The sequence below is a fragment of the Eschrichtius robustus genome, chromosome 11 (assembly GCF_028021215.1).
Source record: "Eschrichtius robustus isolate mEscRob2 chromosome 11, mEscRob2.pri, whole genome shotgun sequence".
NCBI lineage: Eukaryota > Metazoa > Chordata > Mammalia > Artiodactyla > Eschrichtiidae > Eschrichtius > Eschrichtius robustus.
In genome coordinates this window covers 52401443-52429317 of record NC_090834.1, presented here as the reverse complement: position 1 = coordinate 52429317, position 27875 = coordinate 52401443, and the positions used below count along the sequence as shown (strand labels likewise).

Genomic DNA, 27875 nt, shown 5'->3' with positions numbered 1-27875 from the left:
GGAAGGGGGAGTGGGGGTGTGCATCAGCTGAGGGCTAGGGGCTCCATCTCTACTCCTGCTGCCGCTTCAACATGATTAGTGCCTACCCAGAAAATCACGGATGGTATAAAGCAGCAATTTTATTTTGGACAATAACATAAATTTTCAAATGTGCCTATCTTTTTGACCCCAATTTTTAGATGTGCATAAGCAATTTATTATATAGAAATACTAGCATGAGGGCATAAAGGGGTATGTGTATATTTACTCACACATATATATGGCTATTCGGTCCAATATTTTTTTTTTATAAACTTATTTATTTTGTTTTTGGCTGCATTGGGTCTTCGTTGCTGCACGTGGGCTTTCTCTAGTTGTGGCGAGCAGGGGCTTCTCTTGTTGCGGAGCACGGGCTCTAGGCACATGGGTTTCAGTAGTTGTAGCATGGGCTTTAGAGTGCAGGCTCAGTAGTTGTGGCGCACAGGCTTTGTTGCTCTGCAGCACGTGGGATCTTCCCGGACCAGGGCTCGAACCCGTGTCCCCCGCATTGGCAGGTGGATTCTTAACCACTGGCGCCGCCAGGGAAGCCTGCAATATTGTTTTTAATAAAAACAATTGGGAGCAGAATGTCTGTTAATAGAGGTTTGGATAAGTAAATTATGGTATTTTCATACAATGGAAGAGTATGTTTTCTAGTAAAAAAAAAAAAAAGTCTGTATATGTATTCATGTGGAAAGATAATCAAGACACGCGGTTAAATTTTTAGACGTTGTACTCTGTACAGTATCATCTAATTACTATTTAAAAAATCTGCAATGTTCACATATAGAAGGAAAAGCCTAGAAAGATATATACTACTAATAGTAAATACATATGGGGAGGGAGAAGGCTTTCACTTTCACTATATTGCTTTTGAATTATATGAACAATTTAGGATGAAAATATATTACTTTTTTATACAAAGAAAAAAGTACTACTCGACTAGGGCATTCTTTCTAACTCCTTGGGGTCTGTAAATTGGTCAGGTCACATGGTACTTGAGGAACTCAGTATGTGACAAATAATCTAATTTTGGGTAGTATCCCTGCTCTGTCAGTTGGATTCAAGATAGGAGGTAGCTTTTGCCCCTTTGCTTGCTGTGGTTTTTAATGGTCTATATCTATTTTGGTGATCTTTATCTAAAAATTTTCATTTTTTTCATTGTGGAATACCCAGTGTATCTTTGCATCATTTTGTACTTGCGTTTATCTTTGACATCCATATGCTTTTTCCTATTAGGAGGATGCAGAGTTGCCTGTTAAACTTATATCCTAAATTTACTGCCTATTAAACTTACATTTTCCAAGTACTCCAGGGAACCAAACAATAAAGGAGATCTGTTACAGCTCCTCCTTTTTTTCTTCTGTGCCCCATGGCTCCCTTGGGAGGTAGGAGCTAATAAGTCCGAAAATTAAATGACAGTAATTCCTTTCTCTGACAAACACAGCCTTACCTGCAAGGTAACGAATTGTCTCAAGCTTGTTAGACTCCATTAGGGTTTTTAAGGAGGCAATTTCAGTGTCAATTTTGTTACCGGTCTCTGAAATAATACCTCTGGTTTTGGTATCCTGTAGTAATTAAGAATAAGACAATTAAATTTTGTCCCTGTGTATCATGGAGAAAAATGTTTACTTTAGAAATCCTCACTTATGGGCTAATTTTGTGTAACAGAAGTTTTAAGTGGGGAAACACAGTAAAAAAGCACAGTGATATTAAAAAGAAAAAATAACACTACATGAATATTACAAATTGACAAAAAGTATTCCTTCTACTTTGATATTTGGAGACTATTTCTTAGGATTATCACATTCTGGGCACATTCTACTAAAAACCTCACAGGAAGATACAGGCATACCTTATTTTATTGTGCTTCGAAGATGCTGCATGCTTTTTTTAAACAGATTGAAGCTTTGTGGCAACCCTGAGTCAAACAAGTGTATCGGCGCCATTCTTCCATGAGCATTTGCTCACTTCATGTCTCTGTGTCACATTTTGGTGATTCTTGCAATACTTCAAACTTTTTCATTATTACTATATTATGGTGATCTGTGATCAGTGATCTCTGACGTTACTATTGCAAAAGATTACCACGCACTGACAGCTCAGAAGATGGTTAGCATCTTGTAGCAGTTCTTATTTTTAAATTAAGGTATGGATATTGTTTATTTAGACATAGTGCTACTGCACACTTAATAAACTACAGTATATTGTAAACATAACTTTTATATGCACTGGGAAACCAAAAAATTTGTGTGACTCACTTTATTTCAGTATTTGCTTTATTGCTGTTGTCTGGAAATGGACCTGCAATACCTCTGAGGTATGCCTGTATTTGAGACCTAAATATATGAGGATAAGCTAAGAAGGAAAAATGTTAGTCACAGAACTATCACCTTATGTGTATAAAGTCCTTAGGATATCATGGTTAAAACTTTAAATATGTTTTGCAAAAGGAAAAACCAACTGGGTTTATAATATGAACTGGCACCAATATTAAAGGAGATGGCAGAAATGCTTGCTGGGTAACACTGAATGCTATGTGCATAGGGACTAAGGGGTAGAAAGAGAAATAAGATGATATTTAGAGCTCAGAAATTAGCTGGGAGAGAATTTGTTGATTTCCTTGTTTATCTCCTTTATCTGGCCAAGAAGTTAGAGAAGGGAATAGGCTGCTTAGAACGGCAAATGGGACCTTTGCGTCTACTGAATTATAATCAAGAGTGATGTCTCTTATGTTAGACTGCAGACCGAGTGACTTTTAACTTTTAAGAAAAGGACTAGGCTGAGTCAGAAAGCTAGGTTTTACTCAGCCACAGAGATTAAATAATGATCACAATTTAGGATTACTGAGGTAAACAGTAGTTATGAGTATGGAGTTTAGAATCCAGGTTGACATCTGGCTCTACCACTTTTTAGTTGTGTGACCTTAACTTCCTTCTGCCTCACTTTCCAAATTGGTAGAATGGGAATAGAGTGCCTACCTCACACAGAGGCTGATATGAGGATTAAATAAATTAATAGACAAAAAAGGTAAGTAAAACAGTATCTAACATAAAAATTTTTTATTTGACTGAACCTAGGCATTCAATGAAATACTAATTGTGAATCCTTGTCTTTTTTAAAAAATAGTTCTCTTCCATATAAAAATAATTTAGTTAAAAAAAAGTATGCTACCTGGAAAGCTTGATTCTGACTCAGAAGTCACAGCTCAGGTACTACCATCCACCTGGTAGCAGCTTCCCCCAAAGTACTGGTTAACTATAATAGCTATGAGGAAATCATGGATTCTATAGGGCTAGCTTGTTAAAGTCCAAACTTATAAAATGATACACATAAAGGCAGTTACATAAGGCATGAGAGCTATACAGAAGAGAAACTTTTACATAGCAGCTTACATTTTTGGTAAATTCTGTGGTTGCCTCCATAAGTTTCTTTTCTTGATCTGTAAACTAAACGATATGGTTTATCAAGCGGTTAAAAAAAAGAAGACTAAAAGGAATTAAAAAGGAGTAAGTGCAAAAAAGTACATTTAAAAGCACATTACCATATCTGTTACTCTGCTCCTTTCTAGGTTGATATCCAGTTTATTATCTGCTCTGATTCGACTGGTTTCATTCTTTAAAGAAAATAAAAATAGTAAAAAAGTGATCTTGTAATGAATATTTGTTCTGAAATTAATGAACTATTCTGAAGTGGGGAAAAAAGTTTCACTTACTATCAGTTGTTGCTTAACTTGTTCTAATTCAATTTTCATTTTCTAGGTATAAAGAAAGATCACACACAATTGGTGTTAAACCAAAAGTCCATATTATGATTTATTAAAAAAAATCTATCAGGGGCCTGCATAAGCAAAAACCCTGCATAAGCAAAAATTGGACATTCTGTGGATTTCTAATACATTATCTGATTAAGAATAAAGACAAAAAAAGAACTAATAGTTCATCTAAAGAACTAATAGTTCATCGTATTCAGAAAATAATTAGGAACATAACATTAGACAATGTATTTATGTTTCAATATAGTAGTCCCCCCAGATCCACTGCGGGTATGTTCCAAGACCCCAAGTGGATGAAACCTCGAATAGTACTGAACCCTATACGTACTACGTTTTTTCTCATACTAATGGGTGGGTAGCATATACAGTGTGGATACACTGGACAAAGAGATGATTCATGTCCTGGGGGGGAATGGAGTGGGACGGTGAAAGATTTCATCATGCTGCTCAGAACAGTGTGACATAAACATATGAATTGTTTATTTCTGGAATTTTCCACTTAATATTTTCAGACTGCAGTTGACCACAAGTAACTAAAACTGTGGAAAGCAAATATGCAGATAAGGGGGGACCTACTGTATTCTATTTAAAAAAAAAAAAAAAGATTGATATTCTAAATTTTAAAATATTTTAAGCTAGTGGGTAACAACAAAGTTCTGACTGAATTACAGAAACATTTTTCTCTTAAGTGACAAAATAATTATTACAGAACCAAAAAAAATGGAAAATGCCACATTACTATCAGTTCTGAGAACATTATTCTGAACTACACTAGAAATTTAATAAAATATATGTAGCTCAAAGATTTCCTCTTTTATGTGACCTGTATAAGATACAAGTGTTATTCTTCAGTATGCAAGAAACTATGATGTATACATAGATTAGGTATGGTTAAACATGTATACTTTTATCTAAAAACTTGCTAATAATTATTTAATAACCACATGAAATTGTTTTGGGGTCCTATTCTTCACCAAGTAGGATACTTATGAAATCAGTTATTTTATTAGTAATAAATTGAGACTTGTATCACCTGGTTCTCTGCTCGCAGATTTGCAAATTCACTTTTCTCTAGGATGACCATGTCTTTCCTGATGGAGTCCAAATGAGCCATTAACTGTTGTACTGTTATTTCCTAAAATGCAAAATTAAAATAACCTAGTGATGCCATCCCCTCGCATGGAATTGTTCATGAAACTTTAAAAAAATTATTGTCTTGCTACAGGGTATAATGTTGCTTGGCTAAGTAAAAAACAAAACATGTGAAACCTATATATCTGAAATATCAAAATGAAAACAAGTGGGAGATTCAAGGAAGAAAAAGTATTTCCCCGTGAAGAGAAACAAATGTGTAGGTCTTTTCAATGAAAGAATCCAATTAAATGCTTACTTAACCTCCAAGAGTTCCTCAGCAAATACTCTTTTTTTGTTTATTTATTTTTAAAATATCTACATGGGAAAGTTTTTATCTTTCATTGCTTTGCTTTTTTTTTTTTTTTTTTTGGCTGCATGGCATGTGGGATCTTGGTTCCCAATCAGGGATCGAACCTGCACCCCAGGCAGTGGAAGCACAGAGTCTTAACCACTGGACCGCCAGGGAAGTTGATTTTGAAGGATCTTCTGCCATCAGAAATTTCTAGGATACTGAATAAGACTTAGAAGTCAGGTAATAAAATAGAAGTATGGTTTAAATAATTGTCAGTATAACATAGTTTGGTTTAAATTCCTGAGTATCTTTCCTGTATTTGGCACTACAAAGAATTTGTGAAAGAAAAGGTGGCCCCTGATAGATTCTTTTTTTTAAGTTTTTAGTTAACACCTCCGTCACCACACAAGTTCTTTCTTTCTCTTTTTAAACTTTATTTTATTTATTTATTTTTGGCTGTGTTGGGTCTTCATTGCTGCGTGTGGGCTTTCTCTAGTTGCAGCGAGCGGGGGCTACTCTTTGTTGTGGTGCATGGGCTTCTCATTGCAGTGGCTTCTCTTGTTGCAGAGCACAGGCTCTAGGTGAGCAGGCTTCAGGAGTTGTGGTGCACGGGCTTCAGGAGTTAGTGGGCTCTAGAGTGCAGGCTCAGTAGTTGTGGCTCACGGGCCTAGTTGCTCCGTGGCATGTGGGATCTTCCCAGACCAGGGATCGAGCCTTGGTCCCCTACACTTGTCAGGCGGATTCTTAACCACTGCACCACCAGGGAAGCCCTATCTGATAGACTTATAAACTTTTACTTTGCTAGGGAGGGACATTTTTGTAGAAATGATTTAAAGCAGTCTTACAAGGAAAATATAACTTTCACCACTAAACTTCTCAAAATCGTGTAGCTTGCTGACTCATCTTTTATCCCTTTTTAATCAAAAGAAAAAGTAGATGGTGTAACCTTGAAAAAGACCGTCTATAACAGGGTTTATAAACAAAACAGAAAACCCCAAACAAGAACAGAATGCCTAGTGGAACCCCCATTTTGTCATAGTTTGTGGCTAGGAGTGCACTGTTGGGGTTACAGTGCTCCACTGACCACAATGTGGGTGAGAAAGGCTATTTCAAAACTGCCTTGACGTTTAGAAAACAGAGGCTACTATAGTTCCAGATGCATGGCTATGGAATGACTCAGTCCTCAAAGGGTCTGGAATGCACACATCTTCTTCAAAAACAGCTCTCAGATGGCACAGCCACATAGACTGGAGGTTAAAAAAGTGAGTTCTGGAGTCAGGCTGCCTGGGTTTGAATCCAAACGCTGCCATCACTATGAGTCTTTAGGCACGTTATTTTGCTTCTTTGACCTCCTCTTTGCTGAAATGGGAATAATAACTACCTATACCTTATAGAGTTGTTTTGAGGATTAAATCATATAATGCATGTAAAATGCTTACAGTAATACTTGGTGCACAGTTAGCATTCGATGAATGTGATGAGACAGGTGTCTAATGGCTGAAGCAGGACAGTGTGACTCCAGTGTTTTGATGTGGATGGAGTTTTGCTTTAAATATTATTCCTATCATAAAATTAAAAAGTATTTTTTACTGTGTACAATAGACATCCCTGACTCTAATGCCTTCCCTAACCCTCATCTATATTACTGGGGAGGAGGTTCATTTTCTTTTATGCAGTTCTGCTTGAAATATTCATGAGAATTACCTCAGAAGTCATACAGAAGTGGCCTCTAGGGGTTGTCGGTCTTGTTCACCCAAAATATCATTATGAAGTTCTAAGACATTAACTATAATATTATTTTTGTTTAAGTCTTTAATAAAATGTTATTTTATTACCAGAACTACATAGAGAAGAGTAGAAAATGTAACTACATACTTCTTATAGACTCTGAACTTGAGAATAAGGAATTACTGTACTGTGACTCTAAACTCTTTCTATCTCCCTTTCCGCCTTTAAATAGTTTGGGACTCAAATAGCCTATAAGATAGCATGTATGTCCATCTTCAAAAACTTTAAGTGGAAAAATATAATCCAGACAAATCTATTAAAAGTGTGATCATTGTAACTATTGTGGAGCCACCAGAGAATATGAATGTTATTCAGACTATAAGCAAGTTCAGAATATAACCGAATTCTCAGACTGAGCACACATGACTTAGCATGGCTCTTTCTGAAGTGATCAAGTATGAAGCTTGTTTGCTTCATAGCCTATGGCTCAAGGATGGAATGGGATTTTGATTTCATACACCAGTAATAAAAAACCCAGAAGTTCAGTAGTAGTGTTCCTACATCCAATCCTACATTTTAAATGTAAGATTAAATGGCCCTGGCAGCATAAAAATTCCTCAAACAACAGTTTTAATTCACTGCTTATATTACAGAGAAACTTAAAAATCTGATTTAAGAGTACCATTAGCTCTTTCAGGATAGCTCAAAGGTTTGGGGGGATTAAATGAGTGGCTTTTTCTTTGGTGGATTTAATAGTCTGTTATGATCCTGAATAAATATAGCTAAAATAATACACATACAAATTTAAAGTTAAGTTAAATCTAGGGGCTGAATGCTTTTAATTCTAAATATATAATTAATTGGATATTACAGTAAAAATCTTTCAAAAATTTCCCTCTTTCATGACCTTTAAAGTAATGACATTTTATGCAAGAGCTCCTAATTTTATGTAAGAAAGAAATCCTAATATTTCTCTGCTGTGAAATATTTATCTGAAGAAGAAAGCCTAAATTTAAAAAATTAAAATTAAAAAGATATTACCAGAGAAAGAAAACAGATTCTTAAACACAGTAATTCATGATTGACAGATTATGAATTATTATTCTACAGTTAAGTTCATTTAGCTTATTCTATCCTTCATATAAAATTATTGCTTTTTGTCCATAGCACCACAATGACAACTCTTGCAAATTACTGAACCTCTCTGATCCTTTCTTCAGTGGTAAAATAGAATAATTCTACCTACTTTTCAAGGTTGTTAGAGAGATTAAATAAGATCATATATGAGCAGTCCCCAGCACTGCCTCTCACTTCTTAAGTTCTTAGTAAATGGTATTACTTGGCGTTTAAGGATTCAGGTATCTGGTCAGATTAAAGCATCTTAGCCAGGTGATTTATGAACTCCTTCCCAGCCATGTAAGTCCCTTCCAGCTTTCCAACTTTGTAGAACATACACATGACTGCAGTAAAGTGGTCAGCTCTTCTACTGTGGTGGGCTTTCTATGTGGAAGAAGTTGTTTCACTAACAACCTCCCACCATCCCATGACTCAAATAATATAATTATCTTACACAATGAAAGATTTGACAAAATTTTACTCTTTGTGTTACCATAATTTTGTGATGACTATTCTAACTCCTCAGTCTCTCTGGATACTGACTTTATTACACGTTTTTTGTTTTTGGTTCCTTTAGAGAGAATAATAAGGAAGATGCAGGTGTGTTTAGAAGGTGGGTGGGTAAACAGAGATGCAGTTATGAAAAAGATTGTCTAATGAAACTGTCAGAAGTGATAAAAATGAAAACATTACCTGTTGAGCTTGAGTGACCATCTCCTTATAGATAGTATCGAGGCTGACATTTGATAAAATGGTTAATGCTGATACAATTGTTTCTGCTTGTGCTTTGTCAAATCCTACAAGCAGCAAATAGGTATTTATATTTTTTAAAAAGTGCACATCCTTCTCAAAATAGACAGCTAGAATAACTTCTATCATTTAAGTTTTCATGCAGTTGACTCTTGAACACATGGATTTGAACTGAGTGGGTCCACTTAGATGCAGATTTTTCTCAATAGTAAATACTACCATACCACACAGTCTGTGGTTGGTTGAAGCTGTGGATGTGGAATTGCGGATACAGAGGGCCACTATAAAGTTACATGCAGATTTTTGACTACACAGGCGGTCGGTGCCCCAACCCCTGTGTTGTTCAAGGGTCAACTGCAGTCTTTTAAAAAAATGGTTATAATTAAAAATCGATAGATTATGCTAAATTACTCTCTAAAAAGCACTCTCCAATTTTAATTCCACTGATCCATTTCCCCACATTTATATCAACATGGGTATTACTAGTCTTTTTTGAGTGTATAATTGGCATTAAAATGGTATTGCATTATTATTTTAATTTATACTTAAAATTTGCATTTCCTTGATTAAGCATCTTTATATATATTTATTGGTAATTTATTTCTCTGTGAGCTGTTTATGGCCTTTGTCCATTTTTCTATAAAACTGCTTAACTTTTCTTATTGATTCATATGAATTCTTTGTATATTAAAGCAATAGGCTCATTGTCATATGTGTTGCTAACATTTTTAACCTTACAGATCATATCCTTTGATACACAGATTTAAATAAATATTTCTGTAGTCACATCTGTCATTCTTTACTTTTACTTTCATTGCTTTTGAGTTTTATGTCTTGCTTCCTTACTCTAAAAGTCAAAAAATATTTCTATATTATAATATTTTTTGTAGTCTTTCTTTCTTTCTTTTTTTACATTTAGCTTTTAATCAATCTGGAATTTATTTTTCAGTAAGGGAATCTAATCTATTTTTTTCCAATGGCTAGTCATTTATCATAGCTCATTTATTAAACAGTCCTTCCTCTCCCTAATTTGTAATGCTTTCTTTATTGCTTTCTAAGACACACGTTTCTGAATGCCATTCTATTCCATTAAATCAACTCTTCTATTCCTATAGTTTCATATACTTTAAATAACTGTTTTGACATCGGGTAATTTTTTGTGACTGTTCTTTGATTTTCTTTTTTCTATTCTTAAACATTGTGCTTGTACTTCCACATAAACTTTAGTATCAGCCTAGAAACTACAGTTGTTTTTTTACATAATTGGAATCATTCTGCACATGTATCTTGAGCATTTCTCACATCAGTAAATATTCTTCAAGCTATACCATTTTCATGACTAAAATATTCTATTTTATGGATGGCTCATATTTAAATAGTGAGGTTTTTTTTTAACATCTTTATTGGAGTATAATTGCTTTACAATGGTGTGTTAGTTTCTGCTTTAAAACAAAGTGAATCAGTTATACATATATCCCCATATCTCTTCCCTCTTGCATCTCCCTCCCTCCCACCCTCCCTATCCCACCCCTCTAGGTGGTCACAAAGCACGGAGCTGATCTCCCTGTGCTATGTGGCTGCTTCCCACTAGCTATCTATTTTACATTTGGTAGTGTATATATGTCCATGCCACTCTCTCACTTTGCCCCAGCTTACCCTTCCCCCTCCCCATGTCCTCAAGTCCATTCTCTAGTAGGTCTGTGTCTTTATTCCCGTCTTGTCCCTAGGTTCTTCATGACCATTTTTTTTTTTAGATTCCATACATATGTGTTAGCATACGGTATTTGTTTTTCTCTTTCTGAATTACTTCACTCTGTATGACAGAGTCTAGGTCCATCCACCTCACTACAAATAACTCAATTTCATTTCTTGTTATGGTTGAGTAATATTCCATTGTATATATGTGCCACATCTTTATCCATTCATGCAGCTCAATATCAAAAAAACAAACAACCCAATCCAAAAATGGGCAGAAGACCTAAATAGACATTTCTCCAAAGAAGATACACAGATTGCCAACAAACACATGAAAGAATGCTCAACATCACTAATCATTAGAGAAATGCAAATCAAAACTACAATGAGATATCATCTCACACCGGTCAGAATGGCCATCATCAACAAATCTACAAACAATAAATGCTGGAGAGGGTGTGGAGAAAAGGGAACCTTCTTGCACTGTTGGTGGGAGTGTAAATTGATACAGCCACTATGGAGAACAGTATGGAGGTTCCTTAAAAAACTAAAAATAGAACTACCATATGACCCAGCAATCCCACTACTGGGCATATACCCTGAGAAAACCATAATTCAAAGAGTCATGTACCACAATGTTCATTGCAGCTCTATTTACAATAGCCAGCACATGGAAGCAACCTAAACAATGACTCTTAATTGTTCATAATGGTGATGTTGTCTTCACTAGGTAATTTGTTACGAGTGCTGTTGATATTCTCCTTTCAAAAGGGACCCATGTTTCTCACCGTGAGTTTCCAAGTCCTGAACCAATGCATGGGTATCAAACGTTAATTTCCTTTGTTCTAAAGGAGTTATGTCCACTCGCCTCATATCATATCCTTCCTTGGTTGTGGTGGTGAAGAAATCTGAAAAGAGAAGGCAGTTTTTTTTGTAGTAACTAATAGAAGCATCACATTTTAGCTTCTAAAGCATTTCCCCCCATCTATTTGTAATAGAGTTCCAGCTCTTCTACTTGGGAATTCTGTAATTTCAAGCAAGATAAAGGACTTATCTGAGCCCCTGATTCTTTTTTTTTTGGCCACGCCGTGCAGCATGCAGGATCTTAATTCCCCGACTAGGGATCGAACCCATACCCGCTGCATTGGGAGTGCAGTTTTAACCACTGGACTGCCAGAGAAGTCCCTGAGCCCCTGATTCTTTTATTTGAAAAGTCTCTAACATTATTCTGTACATAGTAAACATTCAGTAAATGTCTGCTGTCTTTTAGTATTCCAAAATTTTAAGAGTCAGTCTAACATCATAACATAATATACATCAAAAGCTTTGGGTATTGCTGGCACATCTCTAATTACTGGAGAGCAGAAACTGTCCAGCAACTCTCCTCCTTGCTCAGAAGTCTTTCATAGAGCTGTGATAATTTTTATACATATACCCCCATCTAAAGTAGCTTTCTGTCCTCCCACTCTTATATATCCACAGTTTATTTCCTACACAGTTCTCAGTTCTAATCTGAAATTATCTTGTTTACTGCTTGTCTCTCTGAACCAGAATGTAAGTGCCATGAGGCCTGGACTGTGTTTTTCATCTGTATCTTTAGTACCTAAAACAGTGCTTGGCAAATAGTTGGCTCACAATATTTTATTGTTGAATCAATCAGTGAATCGGATTTTAAATCCTGGAGTATTTAGTGGTATCAACACAAAAGACCTAGGACGTTGTTCTCATTTTTGAAATAAATGTCCTATTTCAATAAATTCCCAATTTTTAACCTAGACACAGAATGGTTCTTTTCCATCTACTGCTGATGAATTTATTAAAAAGTATTTTCTTTGGGGGAGAACTGTCTATATACAACTTTATTGCCATTACTATGTATTAAGGTGCATATCAAAGGAATGATTTCAGTGAGCCCAGACCCTTGCATCTTCCCATACATAGAAAAGCGCTAAATTCATTAACTTGAGATGTCTGGTTTTCTTTAACAGTAATCTTTTGATGTTCCAACTACCTGGTTTTTGTTGCAAAACTCCTGTATATCTTGGCTCCTCCCTTACCTCTTCGGAGCAGTCTCTCAGACGATCTGAGAGGCTGTCCTCCAGGCTTAAGTCCTCAGAAAATCCACTGAATAAAACATAATTCTCAACTTTTAGGTTGCACTTTTTTTTTTTCAGTCAAACAAGTAGGAAGCTTCTCTTTTTTTTTTTTTTTTTTTTTAAGATTTATTGATTGATTGATTGCTATGTTGGGTCTTCGTTTCTGTGCTAGGGCTTTCTCTAGTTGCGGCAAGCGGGGGCCACTCTTCATCGCAGTGAGCGGGCCTCTCACTATCGTGGCCTCTCTTGTTGCAGAGCACAGGCTCCAGACGCGCAGGCTCAGTAGTTGTGGCTCACGGGCCTAGTTGCTCCACGGCATGTGGGATCTTCCCAGACCAAGTAAAATAACTGCTAATTAGTATAAACTACTAATCAAACACAAGGTACCATACTAGATACTTTATATACTACCAAGGCATTGTGGTATTATTCACCTTTTTAGATAAGAAAATCAAGCCTAGGAAAGGTAAAGCCTAAGATTTTGCCTAAGGTCTTGCCTAAGGTCATAGAGTCTCTGGCAGAATCAGGATTCAGATCCAGGTCTTCTGACTCCAAATCTCATGCTCTCTTACCCCATGCTGTCTTTTTTATCCTAAGCCACTTAAGACATCTAGGTACTTAAAAGACAAAGCTGCAACCTTAGGTATTACTTTTCTGCTAGTATAGTGTAAGGCAAATGTGATTCCTTCCTATATAACTTTCTAGTCAAGAAACATCTGAGTGCCAGGCACTGTGTTAGGCACAGGGGATGATGAGCAAAACCAGACATAACAGATGTCTTCATTGACTTTACAGACTAATGAACAGGAAACAGATGTTTTAAAAAAAAATCTAAACATAAACTCTAAATTCAAATAATGAAAGAATAATGTCCAGTCCTTTAGATTAATTCATTCAAGTACTCAGATGAATTCTGGTTAACCAGAAATAAAAGGAAGCAGATGTAAAGGTGGATCAATTCTGAACACACACACACTCATTAGCACAGAGGTCAGCAATCTTTTCGGCTTTGAGTGGCATCTAGAAGAGTTAAGCAATGTGCCTGTGGGTCAGTATTAAACCTAAGGAGGGAGAGAAAAAGAAAATTAGAGGAAAAAGAGGGGCAGATTTCTATAACAACTGCATTAGGAACAATGATTGGTACCCTTAGTTACCCATCCTTGATTAGAAGTTGATTCAGTTGATTAGAAGTTCAGTCTTTCATTTGGGGTTTAGGGGAAAAAATCAGTAATAATATTTATACAACATGTTACTATTTTCACACCTATTACTTTATCCTTAAAATTGTCATGTTGTGGATGAGGAAAACTGAGGCTCAGAGGAGCTAAGTAATTCGTCTGAGATCTTATGGTCTCAGAGCAAGGCATATTAGTACACAGTTCCTCTGACTTCAGTCAACAAACTTTGAATACCTTCCACAAAGAGAAGCTTCCTGGGGCTTCCCTGGTGGCGCAGTGGTTGAGAATATGCCTGCTAATGCAGGGGACGTGGGTTCGAGCCCTGGTCTGGGAAGATCCCACATGCCGTGGAGCAACTAGGCCCGTGAGCCACAACTACTGAGCCTGCGCGTCTGGAGCCTGTGCTCTGCAACAAGAGAGGCCGCGATAGTGAGAGGCCCGCTCACTGTGATGAAGAGTGGCCCCCGCTTGCCGCAACTAGAGAAAGCCCTCGCACAGAAACGAAGACCCAACACAGCCAAAAATAAATAAATAAAAATAAATAAATTTAAAAAAGAAAAGATGACTACTATCTTTAAAAAAAAAAAAAAATGTGTGCCTGACTGCACATATCCCCCTTCACTAAAATCATATATATACTGACCTTTCCCTCTACCTCTTTGGGGCAGTTCCTCAGAGCTATCTGAGAGGCTGTCTCCTAGGCTATAGTCCTCATTATGCCCCAAATAAAACTTAATTCACAACTCTCATGTTGTGCATGTTTTTTTCAGGCAACACCATTTATATGTATTTCCCACCTTTTAATTTGTTTTCCCCCCCATAGGTACCAATAAAACAGCTGTTTATAATGAGCTCTCTAAAAATTTACCAATTTAGAAGTTTCTCAAATTTGAAGGATCCATCATCTAGCCATTAATGAGATATATCTTAATAGTGACTCAAACCAGTAAGATGCAAGAGGCTTCCCTGCAAGAGAGTGCAAAAGATGGCACCTAAACAAGATCCAGAAAGTTTACTCCCCAAAACAGTTAAGAAAGTAAAAGACTTCATTGTACAGGTTGACTCAACAAAGGTTAAGATGGCAAAAAGCCATCACACAAAGGACTCCTCAGAAACCCAGTCTATTCAATAGGTTGCCAAATGTATACCATATGTGCACCTTTTGGATGACAGAGACCAAGTTCTCAAAACACACACACACACACAGATGAAGATCAGGGAATACGTGTACATTTACATTTCAAAGACACAGGAAGAGAAATGCAAGTTCCCCCTAGAAGGGCTTTTGTTTAAGGTCAGAATTCTGAAAAGACGTTTTTACCAGGCTGGCTTTTTCTAACTTAACTGTGTACACAAAAAAAAAGCTCCATCTTGGGAGAGAGCGGCCAAGATGGTGGAGTAGAAAGACCCCTGAGCTCATCTCTTCTCACGAGCATAGCAAAATCACAACTATCTGCAGAGCAACCATTGATGAAAAAGACTGGAACCTACCAGAAAAGATCTTCTACAACTAAAGTCATAAAGAAGGAACCACAACAAGATGGAGAGGAGGGGTGAACACATGATATAATCAAATCCCATCTCCACAAACTGGAGAATAATTGTATTGCAGAGGTAATCTCACAGGAGTGAGATTTCTGAGCCCCACGTCAGGCTCTCCAGCCCAGGGGACTGACACCTGTAAGATAAGCCCCCAGAGCGTTTGACTTTGAAGGCTAATGGGGCTTAACTGCAGGAGCCCCACAGGACTTGGGGGAATAAGAGACTTCACTCTTAAAGGCCCACACAAAAATCTCATGCACACCAGGACCCAGGGCAAAGCAGTCACTTGATAGGTGCATGGGCCAGACCTACCTGCTGGTCTTGGAGAGTCTACTGGAGAGGCGGTGAGGGGGGTGGCTGCGGCTCACCCTGGGGACATAGACACAGGTGGCAGAAATTGGGGAACATTCAGCTGTGTGAGCACTGCTGCTGCTGGCAGCTGCTATCTTGGCTCATTAGCCAAGACCTAGTACCACCCAACAGCCTGCAGGCACCAGTGCTGGGAAGACTCAGGACAAACAACTAACTGGGCAGGGACACGGCTCCACCCATAAGCACTGAAGCTGCCTAAAGACTAAAAAGCCCACAGCCACCTCTGGACACACCCCTAGACAAAGCCCAGCCAACAGGAGGGCCAACTCCCAGCTCCAACCACCAGTGGGCAGGCACCGGTCCCTCCTGCCAAGAAGCCTGCACAAGCCCTTAGACCAGCCTCACACACCAGGAGGCAGACACTGAAAGCAACAAACCTACAATTCTGCAGTGGAGGCCACGCCCTACCCTGGGGCCAGCTGGGTCCTGGCCCTACCCACTAGCAGGCCAATGCAAACTTTGGAACACCCTGGACCCCAGATCCAACAGTGTCAGGAACTGGCCCCACACCAAAAATCTGAAATGAACTCTGGGATCCCTGGGCCCTGCAGCCAGACTCCAGAACCAGCTCTGCCTGACAGTAGCCTGGCACTAACACCAGGATCTGGCTTCACTTGCCAGTGGGTGGGCAACAGCTCAGGAGACTTTGGGACCCTGACTCCACCTATCAGTGAGCGAGCACTAGCCTTGGGACCCCTTAGGATTCCGTGACCATCCACGTCGTGACCAGGCCCCACTAAATAGCAGCTAGCAGCATCCACACAAGGCAGGCTGTGGCAACCAACTAGATTAGGGGCCAACCAAACCTACCAGACTGCCCACACAGCCTTCTTAGGGGAAACCCCTAGAGCATATAGCTTGGGTGACAAGAGAGGAGTGCACTGCTGGGATGCACAGGACGCTGCCTACAGAGGGCCATTTCTCCAAGGTAACTAACCTGCCACATACATAAAAATACAAATAGCAAGTCAGACAAAATGAGATAGCAGAGGAATACGTGCCTGATGAAGGAACAAGATAAAACCACAGAAGAAGTAACTGACGTGAAAAAAGGCAATCTATGCAAGAAAGAGTTCAGGGTAATGATTGTAAAGATAATCAAAGAACTGAGGAGGAGAATGGATAAACAGAGTGAGAAGTTAGAAGTTTTTAATGAAGAGGTAGAAAATACAAAGGACAACTAAGCAGAGATGAAGAATAAAATAACTGAAATGAAAATTACACTAGAATGAATTAATAGTAGACTAAATGATTCAGAAGAACAGATCAGTGAGCTAGAAGACAGTTATAAATCACTATAGCTGAACAGAAAAAAGAATGAAAAGAACTGAGGACAGTTTAAGAGACCTCTGGGAAAACATCAGCACAATAATATTGCATTATAGGGGTCCCAGAAGGAGGAGACAGAGAGGGCCTGAGAAAATATTTGAAGAGACAGTAGCTGAAAACCTCCCTAACCTGGGAAAGGAAACAGTCATCCAAATCCAGGAAGTGCAGAGATTCCCACAGAGGATTAACCCAAAGAGGAACACACCAAGACATATTATAATCATAATGACAAAGATAAAAAGAGAATACTAAAAGCAGCAAGGGAAAATCAACAAAAAACATACAAGGGAACTCCCATAAGGCTATCAGCTGATTTTTCAGCAGATCTCTGCAGGCCGGAAGGGAGTGGCACAATATATTTAAAGTGATGAAAGGGGAAAACTTACAACCAAGAATACTCCACCCAGCAAGGCTCTCATTCAGACTCGATGGAGAAATCAAAGCTTTACAGACAAGCAAAAGCTAAAAGAATTGAGCACCACCAAACCAGCTTTACAACAAATGATAAAGGAACTTCTCTAGATGATAAAGAAAAGACCACCTAGAAACTAAAAACAAGAAAACAACTAGAAACAAGAAAATTACAAAATGTAAAAGCTCACCAGTAAAGGCAAACATACAGTAAAGGTAGGAAATCATCCACACACAAGGCCAGTAGGGGGTTTAAAAGATGAAAGTGGTAAAATCATGTGTATCCACAACAAGCAGTTAAGGGATACACAAAACAATTAAATGTAAAATATGATATCAAAAAACAGTAGTTGTGGGGACTTCCCTGGAAGTCTAGTGGTTAAGACTCTGCGCTCCTAATGCAGGGGGCATGGGGTCGATCCCTGGTCAGGGAACTAAGATTCCGCATGCTGCACAGTGCGGCCAAAAAAACCCAAAAGCAAAACCAAAAACGAACGAAAAAACTCCTGGTAATTGTGAGGGGAAGAGAGTGCAAATGAAGGGTATTTAAAATGCATTTGAAATTAAGAGAGCAGCAACTTAAAACAATCCTCTATATACACAGACTGCTATACAAAAACCTCATGGTAACTGCAAACCAAAAACTTTTACTGGATCTACACATAAGAAAGAAAAAGAGGACTTCCCTAGTGGCACAGTGGTTAAAAATCCGCCTGCCAATATAGGGGACACAGGTTCCAGCCCTGGTCCGGGAAGATCCCACATGCTGTGGAGCAACTAAGCCCGTGTGCCACAACTACTGAGCCTGCACTCTAGTGCCCACAAGCCACAACTACAAGCCCACAAGCCACAACTAGGCCCATGCGCCTAGAGCCTGTGCTCCGCAACAAGAGAAGCCACTGCAATGAGAAGCCCACACACCAAGACGAAGAGCAGCCCCTACTAGCCACAACTAGAGAAAGGCCGCACACAGCAACGAAGACCCAACGCAACCAAAAATAAATAAATAAATAAATAAATTTTTTAAAAAAAAAGAAAAAGGAAGCCAAACACAACACTAAATATAGTCATCAAATCACAAGACAAGTGAACAAAAGAAGGGGGAAATAAAAGACTTACAAAAATCCAAATCAGTTAACAAAATGGCAATAAGAACATATATATAGTTAATTACCTTAAATGTAAATGGACTAAATGCTCCAACCAAAAGACACAGACTGGCTGAATGGATACAAAAACAAGACCCATATGTATGCTAACTACAAGAGACTCACTTTAGATCTACAGAAACATACAGACTGAAAGTGATGGAAAAGGTATTCCATGCAAATGGTAATCAAAAGAAAGCCGGAGTAGCAATACTTATATCAGATAAAATAGACTTTAAAATAATGACTGTCACAAGAGACAAAGAAAGACACTACAAAATGATCAAAGGATCAATCCAAGAGGAAGATATAACAACTGAAAAAAGATATATACCCAACATAGGAGTACCTCAAAATATAAGACAAATATTAACAGACAAAGGAGAAATTGACAGGAACACAATAATAACAGGGGGACTTTAACTTACATGTTACATCAATGGACAGATCATACAGACAGAAAATCAATAAAGAAACACAGGCCTTAAGTAACACATTGGATGAAATGGGCTTAATTGATATTTATTGAGCATTTCACCTGAAAGAAGCAGAATAAACATCCTTTTCTCATGCACATGGAACATTCTCCAGGATAGATCACATGCTAGGCCACAAAACAAGCCTTGATAAATTTTAAAAATTGAAATTATATCAAGCATTTTTTTCTGACCACAACAGTATGAGACTAGAAATCAACTACAAGAAAAAAAACTGCAAAAAACACAAACACGTCAAGGCTAAACAATACACTACTAAACAACCAATGAGTCACTGAAGAAATCAAAGAGGAAATTAAAAAATACCTGAAAAAAAGGAAAATGACAACATGATGATCCAAAACCTATGGATGCAGCAAAAGCAATTCTAAGCGATACAAGGCTACCTCAGGAAACAAGAAAAATCTCAAATAACCTTACGCCTAAAGCAACTAGAGAGAGAATAAACAAAACCCAAAGTTAGTAGGAGGAAAGAAATCATAAAGGTCAGAGCAGAAATAAATGAAATAGAGATGAAGAAAACAATAGAAAAGATCAATGAAACTAAAACCATGTTCTTTGCAAGAATAAGCAAAATTGATAAACCTTTAGCCAGACTCATCAAGAAAAAAAGGGAGAGGGCCCAAATCAATAAAATCAGAAATGAATTAGGAGAAGTTACAACCAACACCACAGAGATACAAAGGACCATAAGAGACTACTACAGGGAACTATATGCCAATAAAGTGGACAACCTGAAAGAAATGGACAAATTCTTAGAAAGGTGCACTCTCCCAAGACTAAACCAGGAAGAAATAGAAAATATGAACAGACCAATTACCAGTACTGAAAATAATTAATTAAAAAACTCCCAACAAACAAAAGTCCAGGACCAGATGGCTTTACAGGTGAAATCTACCAAACATTTGGAGAAGAGTTAACACCTACCCTTCTGAAACTATTTCAAAAAGTTGCAGGGGAAGGAACACTTCCGAACTCCTTCTGTAAGGCCACCATCACCCTGATACCAAAATCAGACAAAGCTATCACAAACACAAAAACCACATTCACAGAAAAATAAACAAGATGAAAAGGCAGAAGGCTATGTACTAGATGAAGGAACAAGATAAAACCCCAGAAAAACAACTAAATGAAGTGGAGATAGGCAACCTTCCAGAAAAAGAATTCAGAATAATGATAGTGAAGATGATCCAGGACCTCGGAAAAAGAATGGAGGCAAAGATCGAGAAGATGCAAGAAATGTTTAACAAAGACCTAGAAGAATTAAAGAACAAACAGAGATGAACAATACAATAACTGAAATGAAAAATACACTAGAAGAAATCAATAGCAGAATAACTGAGGCAGAAGAACGGATAAGTGACCTGGAAGACAGAATGGTGGAATTCACTGCTGCAAAAGAGAATAAAGAAAAGAGAATGGAAAGAAATGAAGACAGCCTAAGAGACCTCTGGGACATTAAACGCAACAACATTCGCATTATAGGGGTCCCAGAAGGAGAAGAGAGAGAGAAAGGACCAGAGAAAATATCTGAAGAGATTATAGTCGAAAACTTCCCTAACATGGGAAAGGAAATAGCCACCCAAGTCCAGGAAGCACAGAGAGTCCCATACAGGATAAACCCAAGGAGAAACATGCCAAAACACATAGTAATCAAATTGGCAAAAATTAAAGACAAGGAAAAGTTATTGAAAGCAGCAAGGGAAAAACGACAAATAACATACCAGGGAACTCCCATAAGGTTAACAGCTGATTTCTCAGCAGAAACTCTACAAGCCAGAAGGGAGTGGCATGATATACTTAAAGTGATGAAAGGGAAAAACCTACAACCAAGATTACTCTACCCAGCAAGGATCTCATTCAGATTTGATGGAGAAATCAAAAGCTTTACAGACAAGCAAAAGCTAAGAGAATTCAGCACCACCAACCAGCTCTACAGCAAATGCTAAATGAACTTCTCTAAGTGGGAAACACAAGAGAAGAAAAGGACATACAAAAACAAACCCAAAATGATTAAGAAAATGGTAATAGGAACATACATATCAATAATTACCTTAAACGTGAATGAATTAAATGCTCCAACCAAAAGACACAGGCTTGCTGAATGGATACAAAAACAAGATGCATATATATACTGTCTACAAGAGACCCACTTCAGACCTAGGGACATATACAGACTGAAAGTGAGGGGATGGAAAAAGATATTCCATGCAAATGGAAATCAAAAGAAAGCTGGAGTAGCAATACTCATATCAGATAAAATAGACTTTAAAATACAGAATGTTACAAGAGACAAGGAAGGACACTACATAATGATCAAGGGATCAATCCAAGAAGAAGATATAACAATTATAAATATATATGCACCCAACACAGGAGCGCCTCAATACATAAGGCAACTGCTAACAGCTATAAAAGAGGAAATCGACAGTGACACAATAATAGTGGGGGACTTTACCACCTCACTTACACCAATGCACAGATCCAAACAGAAAATTAACAAGGAAACACAAGCTTTAAATGACACAATGACCAAATAGATTTAATTGATATTTATAGGACATTCCATCCAAAAACAGCAGATTACACTTTCTTCTCAAGTGTGCACGGAACATTCTCCAGGATAGATCACATCTTGGGTCACAAATCAAGCCTCAGTAAATTTAAGAAAACTGAAATCATATCAAGCATCTTTTCTGACCACAACGCTATGAGATGAGAAATGAATTCCAGGGAAAAAAACGTAAAAAACACAAACACATGGAGGCTAAACAATACGTTACTAAATAACCAAGTGATCACTGAAGAAATCAAAGAGGAAATCAAAAAAACCTAGAGACAAATGACAATGAAAACACGAGGATCCAAAACCTATGGGATGCAGCAAAAGCAATTCTAAGAGGGAAGTTTATAGCTATACAAGCCTACCTCAAGAAACAACAAAAATCTCAAATAAACAATCTAACCTTACACCTAAAGGAACAAGAGAAAGAAGAAAAAACAAAACCCAAAGTTAGCAGAAGGAAAGAAACCTTAAAGATCAGAGCAGAAATAAATGAAACAGAAACAAAGAAAACAATAACAAAGATTAATAAAACTAAAAGCTGGTTCTTTGAGAAGATAAACAAAATTGATAAACCACTGGCCAGACTCATCAAGAAAAAGAGGGAGAGGACTCAAATCAATAAAATTAGAAATGAAAAAGGAGAAGTTACAACAGACACCGCAGAAGTACAAAGCATCCTAAGAGACTACTACAAGCAACTCTATGCCAATAAAATGGGCAACCTGGAAGAAATGGACAAATTCTTAGAAAGGTATAACCTCCCAAGACTGAACCAGGAAGAAATAGAAAATATGAACAGACCAATCACAAGTAATGAAATTGAAACTGTGATTAAAAATCTTCCAACAAACAGAAGTCCAGGACTAGATGGCTTCACAGGTGAGTTCTATCAAACATTTAGAGAAGAGCTAACACCCATCCTTCTCAAACTCTTCCAAAAATTTGTGGAGGAAGAAACACTCCCAAACTCATTCTATGAGGCCACCATCACCCTGATACCAAAACCAAAGATATTATAAAAAAAGAAAAGTACAGACCAATATCACTGATGAATATAGATGCAAAAATCCTCAACAAAATACTAGCAAACAGAATCCAACAACACATTAAAAGGATCATACACCATGATCAAGTGGGATTTATCCCAGGGATGCAAGGATTCTTCAATACACACAAATCAATCAATGTGATACACCATAATAACAAATTGAAGAATAAAAACCATATGATCATCTCAATAGATGCACAAAAAGCTTTTGACAAAATTCAACACCCATTTATGATAAAAACTCTCTATAAAGTGGGCATAGAGGGAACCTACCTCACCGTAATAAAGGCCATATACGACAAACCCACAGCAAACATCATTCTCAATGGTGAAAAACTGAAAGCATTTCCTCTAAGATCAGGAACAAGACAAGGATGTCCACTCTCACCACTATTATTCAACATAGTTTTGGAAGTCCTAGCCATGGCAATCAGAGAAGAAAAAGAAATAAAAGGAATACAAATTGGAAAAGAAGAAGTAAAACTATCACTGTTTGCAGATGACATGATACTATACACAGAGAATCCTAAAGATGCCACCAGAAAACTACTAGAGCTAATCAATGAATTCGGTAAAGTTGCAGGATACAAAATTAATGCACAGAAATCTCTTGCATTCCTATACACTAATGATGAAAAATCTGAAAGAGAAATTAAGGAAACACTCCCATTTACCATTGCAACAGAAAGAGTAAAATACCTAGGAATAAACCTACCTAGGGAGACAAAAGATCTGTATGCAGAAAACTATAAGACACTGATGAAAGAAATTAAAGATTATACCAACAGATGGCGAGTTATACCATGTTTTTGGATTGGAAGAATCAACATTGTGAAAATGACTATACTACCCAAAGCAATCTACAGATTCAATGCAATCCCTATCAAATTACCAATGGCACTTTTTTTACAGAACTAGAACAAAAAATCTTAAAATTTGTATGGAGATACAAAAGACCCCGAATAGCCAAAGCAGTCATGAGGGAAAAAAACAGAGCTGGAGGAATCAGACTCCCTGACTTCAGACTATACTACAAAGCTACAGTAATCAAGACAATATGGTACTGACACAAAAACGGAAATATAGATCAGTGGAACAGGATAGAAAGCCCAGAGATAAACCCATGCACCTACGGTCAACTAATCTATGACAAAGGAGGCAAGGATATACAATGGAGAACAGACAGTCTCTTCAATAAGTGGTGCTGGGAAAACCGGAGAGCTACATGTAAAAGAATGAAATTACAACACTCGTAACACCATACACAAAAATAAACTCAAAATGGATTAGAGACCTAAATATAAGACCGGACACTATAAAACTCTTAGAGGTAAACATAGGAAGAACACCCTTTGACATAAATTACAGCAAGGTATTTTTTGATCCACGTCCTAGAGTAATGGAAATAAAAAGAAAATAAACAAATGGAACCTAATGAAACTTAAAAGCTTTTGCACAGCAAAGGAAACCATAAACAAGATGAAAAGACAACCCTCAAAATGGGAGAAAATATATGCAAACAAATCAACGGACAAAGGATTAATCTCCAAAATATATAAACAGCTCATGCAGCTCAATATTAAAGAAACAAACAACCCAATCCAAAAATGGGCAGAAGACCTAAGTAGACATTTCTCCAAAGAAGACATACAGATGGCCAAGAAGCACATGAAAAGCTGCTCAACATCACTAACTATTAGAGAAATGCAAATCAAAACTACAATGAGGTATCACCTCACACCAGTTAGAATGGGCATCATCAGAAAACCTATAAGCAACAAATGCTGGAGAGGGTGTGGAGAAAAGGGAACCCTCTTGCACTGTTGATGGGAATGTAAATTGATACAGCCACTATGGAGAACAATATGGAGGTTCCTTAAAAAACTAAAAATAGAATTACCATATGACCCAGCAATCCCACTACTGGGCATATACCCAGAGAAAACCATAATTCAAAAAGACACATGCATCCCAATGTTCACTGCAGCACTATTTACAATCGCCAGGTCATGGAAGCAACCTAAATGCCCATCGACAGAAGAATGGATAAAGAAGATGTGGTACATATATACAATGGAATATTACTCAGCCATAAAAAGGAACGAAATTGGGTTATTTGTAGAGACGTGGATGGATTTAGAGACTGTCGTACAGAGTGAAGTAAGTCAGAAAGAGAAAAACAAATGTCGTATATTAACGCATTTATGTGGAACCTAGAAAAATGGTACAGATGAACCGCTCTGAAGGACAGAAACTGAGAAACAGATGTAGAGAACAAACGTATGGACACTAAGGGGGGAAAGCGGCAGGGGGTGGGGGTGGTGATGTGATGAACTGGGAGATTGGGATTGACATGTATACACTGATGTGTATAAAATGGATGACTAATAAGAACCTGGTGTATAAAAAAATAAATAAAATTAAATTAAAAAAAAAAAAAGCTATCACAGAAAAAGAAAATTACAGGCCAATATCACTGATGAACATAAATGCAAAAATCCTCAACATATTACTAGCAAACGGAATCCAACGATACAATAAAAGGATATGCCATGATTAAGTGGGATTTAGGTCAGGGATGCAAGGATTTTTCAGTATCCACAAATCAATCAGTGTGATACACCACATTAAAAAACTGGAAGATAAAAAACATATGATTGTCTCAATAGATGCAGAAAAAGCTTTTGATAAAATTCAACATCCATTTATGATAAAAGCTCTCCAGAAAATGGGCATGGAGGGAACATATCTCAACATAATAAAGGCCACATATGACAAAGCCATAGGTAACATCATACTCAACAGTGAAAAGCTGAAAGAATTACCTCTGAGATCAGGAACAAGACAAAATGCCCACTCTTGCCACTTTTATTCAACATAGTTTTGGAAGTCCTAGCCACAGCAGAGAAAAAACACAAATACAGTAAGTCCCCTACACACAAAGCTTCTTTGAAAGTTGCAAACTTTCAAAGATGTGAATGTGTATTCCATCAACGTCAGGCATGAGTGAAATTGCAGCTTGCTCTCCGTCTCCTGTTGCTGATGATCCTTCAGCTCTACCATCTCCCACCTCCTCTCCCTTCTCCAGTCAGTAACTCTTCTTGCTTGTTCACTCAATGCCAGCCCCTGTATGCCAGGTGTTGTGCTGTATTACTGTACTTTTCAAGGTACTGTACTGTAAGATTAAAAATGTTTTCTTATTTTTTTGTTTGTCATGTGTTATCTGTGTGAAGAGTATTATAAACCTATTACAGTACAGTACTATATAGCTGACTGTGTTAGCTGGGTACCTAGGCTAACTTTGTTGGACTTTACGAACAAATCGGACTCATGAACGCACTCTCGGAATGGAACTCGTTTGTATGTAGAGGACTTACTGTAAAAGGAATCCAAACTGGAAAGGAAGAAGTAAAACTGTCACTGTTTGCAGACAACATGATACTATACATAGAAAATCCTAAAGACGCCACCAATAAACTATTAGAGCTCATCAATGAATTTGGTAAAGTTGCAGGATACAATATTAATATACAGAAATCTGTTGTAATTCTACACACTACAACGAAAATCAGAAAGAGAAATTTAAGGAAACAATCCCATTTACCATTGCATCCAAAAGAATAAAATACCTAGGAATAAACCTAAGGAAGCAAGAAGACCTGTACACTGAAAATTATAAGACACTGATGAAAGAAACTGAGGATGACACAATAGCCAAAACAATCTTGAGAAAAAACAGAGCTGGAGAAATCATGCTCCCTGACTTCAGACTATACTACAGAGCTATAACAATCAACACAGAATGGTACTGGCACAAAAACAAACACATTGATCAATGAAACAGGATACAAAGCCCAGAAATAAACCCATGCACTTAAGATCAATTAATCTATGACAAAGAAGGCAAGAATATACAATGGAGAAGGGACAGTCTCTTCAATAAGTGGTGCTGGGAAAACTGGACAGCTACACGTAAAAGAATTAAATTAAAACATTCTCTAACACCATACACAAAAATAAACTCAAAATGGATTAAAGGCCTAAATGTGAGACCAGATACTATAAAACTCCTAAAGAAAAACATAGAACACTCTTTGACATAAATCACAGTGATATCTTTTTGGATCTGTCTCCTAGAGTAATGGAAATAAAAACAAAAATAAACAAATGAGACCTAATTAAACGTAAAAGCTTTTGCACAGCAAAGGAAACCATAAACAAAAACAAAAAGACAAACTATGGAATGGGAGAAAATATCTGCAAAGGATGCAACTGACAAGGGATTAATTTCCAAAATATACAGTTTATACAGCTAAGTATCAAAAAATAATACAATCAAACTTTGGGCAGAAGACCTAAATAAATTCTTAGCTTGACAGCTTTTTATCTTTTAGTAATTTATAGATGGTGCCTCAATGTTTTCTCAATTGCATTTTTTTACAAGAAGAAATCTGATGTCAGTCTTATCTTTGTTGCTCTGTATTTAGTATGGCTATTTAATTTTTTTTCCTGGATGTTTTTATTATTTTTTGATCTTTGCTTTAAACAAATTTTATAATGATGTGCCTTGGTTTAGTTTTCTTCATGTTCCTTGTACTTGAGTGTTTGTTGAGCTTTGTCATTTTATAGTTTCCCTCAAATTTGAAAACTTTCACCCATCATTTCTTCAAAATTTTTTTGCCACATTCTTTTTTTGGGCCTCAAGTTACACATATATTAGGCCAACTGAAGATGTCTCAGAGCTCACTGGAACCTTTTTTCTACCTCCTCCTCCCACATTCTTTTACACTTTGGATAGTTGTTACTGCTATATTTTCAAATTTTCAAATCTTCTCTTCTGTAAGACTAATTTTTTTTTCTGAGCTCAGCAGAATTTTATTTACTTTTTAAAAGTTTCTTCATAGGAAAGAAACATTATTTTGTGACAACATCAAGACTACCAAACTAGAAACAACAAGATGGAAGAGATGCATAGGACAAGTTATATTGCAAGACAGATTTGTTGGGAATTCTATCTAATGCAGTTTTCATATAAAACCTTCTAGTTTTGATATCTAGAAACTCAACTTGATAGATTTCTTACCTTTTCCATATCTTCTAAGTTTTTAAACATGTTCATGTCTGATAATTCTTACACCTGTCAGTTCTAGCTTGGTTTCAAATGATTGATTTTTTTCTCA

The 27875-nt window shown here is 37.2% G+C and overlaps 1 protein-coding gene across 7 annotated transcripts in view; it reads right to left on the bottom strand.

Annotated features, from left to right (window-relative positions):
- The window catches only part of CCDC90B (coiled-coil domain containing 90B), a 49898-nt gene that overhangs the window by 10032 nt on the left and 11991 nt on the right, over positions 1-27875 (bottom strand). For 2 of the 7 annotated variants that reach the window (XM_068556379.1, XM_068556383.1), the window contains exons 2-8: positions 11297-11416; positions 8757-8860; positions 4827-4928; positions 3734-3775; positions 3563-3634; positions 3414-3467; positions 1472-1586 (exon numbers count right to left, since the gene is read on the bottom strand). In XM_068556379.1, the coding sequence (XP_068412480.1) occupies positions 1472-1586; positions 3414-3467; positions 3563-3634; positions 3734-3775; positions 4827-4928; positions 8757-8860; positions 11297-11416 (609 nt within the window). Of the gene's footprint in view, positions 1-161; positions 568-1471; positions 1587-3413; positions 3468-3562; positions 3635-3733; positions 3776-4826; positions 4929-8756; positions 8861-11296; positions 11417-27875 lie in introns of those variants that run through there. The other 5 variants (XM_068556380.1, XM_068556381.1, XM_068556378.1 and 2 more) reach the window with 5 other exon arrangements.